This window comes from Plectropomus leopardus, unplaced genomic scaffold (assembly GCF_008729295.1).
Source record: "Plectropomus leopardus isolate mb unplaced genomic scaffold, YSFRI_Pleo_2.0 unplaced_scaffold25649, whole genome shotgun sequence".
NCBI classification, from domain to species: domain Eukaryota; kingdom Metazoa; phylum Chordata; class Actinopteri; order Perciformes; family Serranidae; genus Plectropomus; species Plectropomus leopardus.
Window position 1 is genome coordinate 1 of NW_024627878.1, and position 2,227 is coordinate 2,227.

Sequence of the window (2,227 nt, forward strand, 5' to 3'; positions counted from 1 at the left end):
CACGCCGCTGACATCACTGCATCACCTTGAATTTTATTTCATAAGCCTGCATAAGAACACATGATGTGTTCATGCACCGTCAGAAAATTTAAAATCCAATGACAATTTCATTTTTGTTCCTTAAAAATCACCAAAATCCTCAAAAAAGTATAAAGATATAAAGTACTGCGTGTGTTGGCGGCTCTGAGTGTTTTCTAACACGTTCACGATGATCCGCTCCTTCTTCAGGCCTCTCATCTCCTACCTGAGGAAGTTTTACTACTACGACCCCGAAGAGGAGATCAGCCCCTCCCTCAAGGACAGAGGACCAGAGTCCAGCCACCAGCAGGAGGTCCAACCAGGAGTCCAGCAGGAGGTCCAGATAGAGGTCCAGCTGGAAGTGCAGCCAAGTAACCAGCCGGGGGTCCAGCAGGAGGTCCAGCAGGAGGTCCAGCAGGAGGTCCAACAGGAGGTCCAGCAGGAGGTCCAGTCTCAGACGTAGCACTGGAGACTCAGACGTGAGTTGCAATTTACGAGATCTGAGTTATCAATGAGGTTTTGTGACTGCGGTCGTGATCAATAATGTGATCAGTCAGATCGATAAATAACTTTTCAGTTTGTATTTTGAAATCTTGGTACTTCTGTTTGACCATCTTAAACCGCGATTCCAGAAACGTCTGGACGCTGTTGAAAATGTCAATAAAAACAGAAGTCAGAGATTAAGTGTGTCGACGCACATTCAGCAGGACGTGACGTCACGTTTGAGGTTCGAACTGTCAGCAGGGACACTCAGCCCGCTTTACCCGGGGGCCACTTTTACACAGTGACAGGGGGCCAGGGGCCACGCGCAGCGGCCCCGTACACGTTTCTAGGATTTCAGAATGTTTCTAAGATTTTAGGACATTTCTAGGATTTTAGGACGTTTATAGGATTTTAGGACGTTTATAGGATTTCAAGACGTTTTCAAGATTTTAGGACATTTCTAGGATTTTAGGACTTTTTAAGACTTTAGGACATTTTAAGATTTTAGGGCATTTCTAGGATTTTGGAATGTTTCCTCGGATTTTAGGACATTTTTGAGATTTTTGGACGTTTGTAGGATTTTAGGACATTAGAGTTTTACTTAGCTAGGCCCTCTGTCGGGGGTGTGGGGGCTCTATTTTAATACTGTTTTATGCACTCTGGCACCTTATGGACACTAAAAGGATGAAATACTATAATTCCCAGAGTCAATCACTTTATTTTTATTGTTTGGGGTGGCACCATGGACCCTATCAGGGGCCAGATTTGGCCCTCAGGCCGTAGGTTGACTGTTGATGGCCTTCAGTTAACAGCAAATCAGCAAGACTTTTTAATGAGATTTTCTGATGAAAAGTAATAGAAATATTGAACAGTTTGACTTTCAGATCTAATCACTGAATCAATGAACCTGTTTTCTTCTTCTTCTTCTTCTTCTTCTTCTTCTTCTGCAGTTCTTTTCTTTTCTTTGTTTTTTCCGGACACTCAATCAGCTGACTGATGGACAAATATTCAAACTGGACACACAGACTCTCAGCCAATCAGCTCCCTTGCTCAGTCCTGTATCGGGGCGGGTTTCAGATGATCCACCCTCCTCCGAGCGCTCTGATTGGCTCTCTCCCACGTGGAGTTGACGGGGGAGGGACAGGGGATGTGGAGACCCCGCCTCTCTCATGATGTCATCATTGAGCAGCTGGACTAACAATGACATCACTGTTAGCCAAGACGCTTAAAAAAAAAAACAAAGACCCTCGACGTGAGGAAACATCCGTCACCTTTAGGATCCTTTAACCCTTTCAGACCTGGAGTGACTTTTCCTTCACAAGAATTTAACCCTTTGAAATGTGAGCAAAAAAAAGGTTTGATTTCTCTGAACAGCTCGAAAAAAGAAATAAGCAACTTGGCATGAAAGATGATATGAGGAAACGACCTGAAAATAATTTTATAAAGAGAAAGAATCACTAGAAAAATATTACGAAAACTATAATTAATATATTTATTTATTTAAAATTTGGTTACAGAAAAAAATATTTATATTTATTACTTCTGTTTCGTCTCCTGTTTTTTCCTTGTGTTTATTTCATTTCTGTTTTTCTTTTTTTGTGCTCATTTTAGGTAATTTTCTTGTACATTTTTACTAATTTCTTTTGTGGTTTTTGGGTCATTTCTTATAAGTTCAATGCCTCTTCCATGTTTTTGAGAGAAATCAAGCGTATTTCCTCAGGTTTCA

The 2,227-nt window shown here is 41.5% G+C and overlaps 1 protein-coding gene across 1 annotated transcript; it reads left to right on the forward strand.

Annotated features, from left to right (window-relative positions):
- Positions 1–82: 82 nt before the first annotated feature.
- On the forward strand, positions 83–1,990 carry LOC121966714 (uncharacterized protein DDB_G0285291-like). Its single transcript, XM_042516780.1, has 2 exons — positions 83–497; positions 1,452–1,990. Exon 1 carries the CDS (start codon positions 209–211, stop codon positions 479–481), a length of 273 nt encoding a protein of 90 aa, XP_042372714.1. The 5' UTR covers positions 83–208; the 3' UTR covers positions 482–497; positions 1,452–1,990.
- The last annotated feature ends 237 nt before the right edge of the window (positions 1,991–2,227 follow it).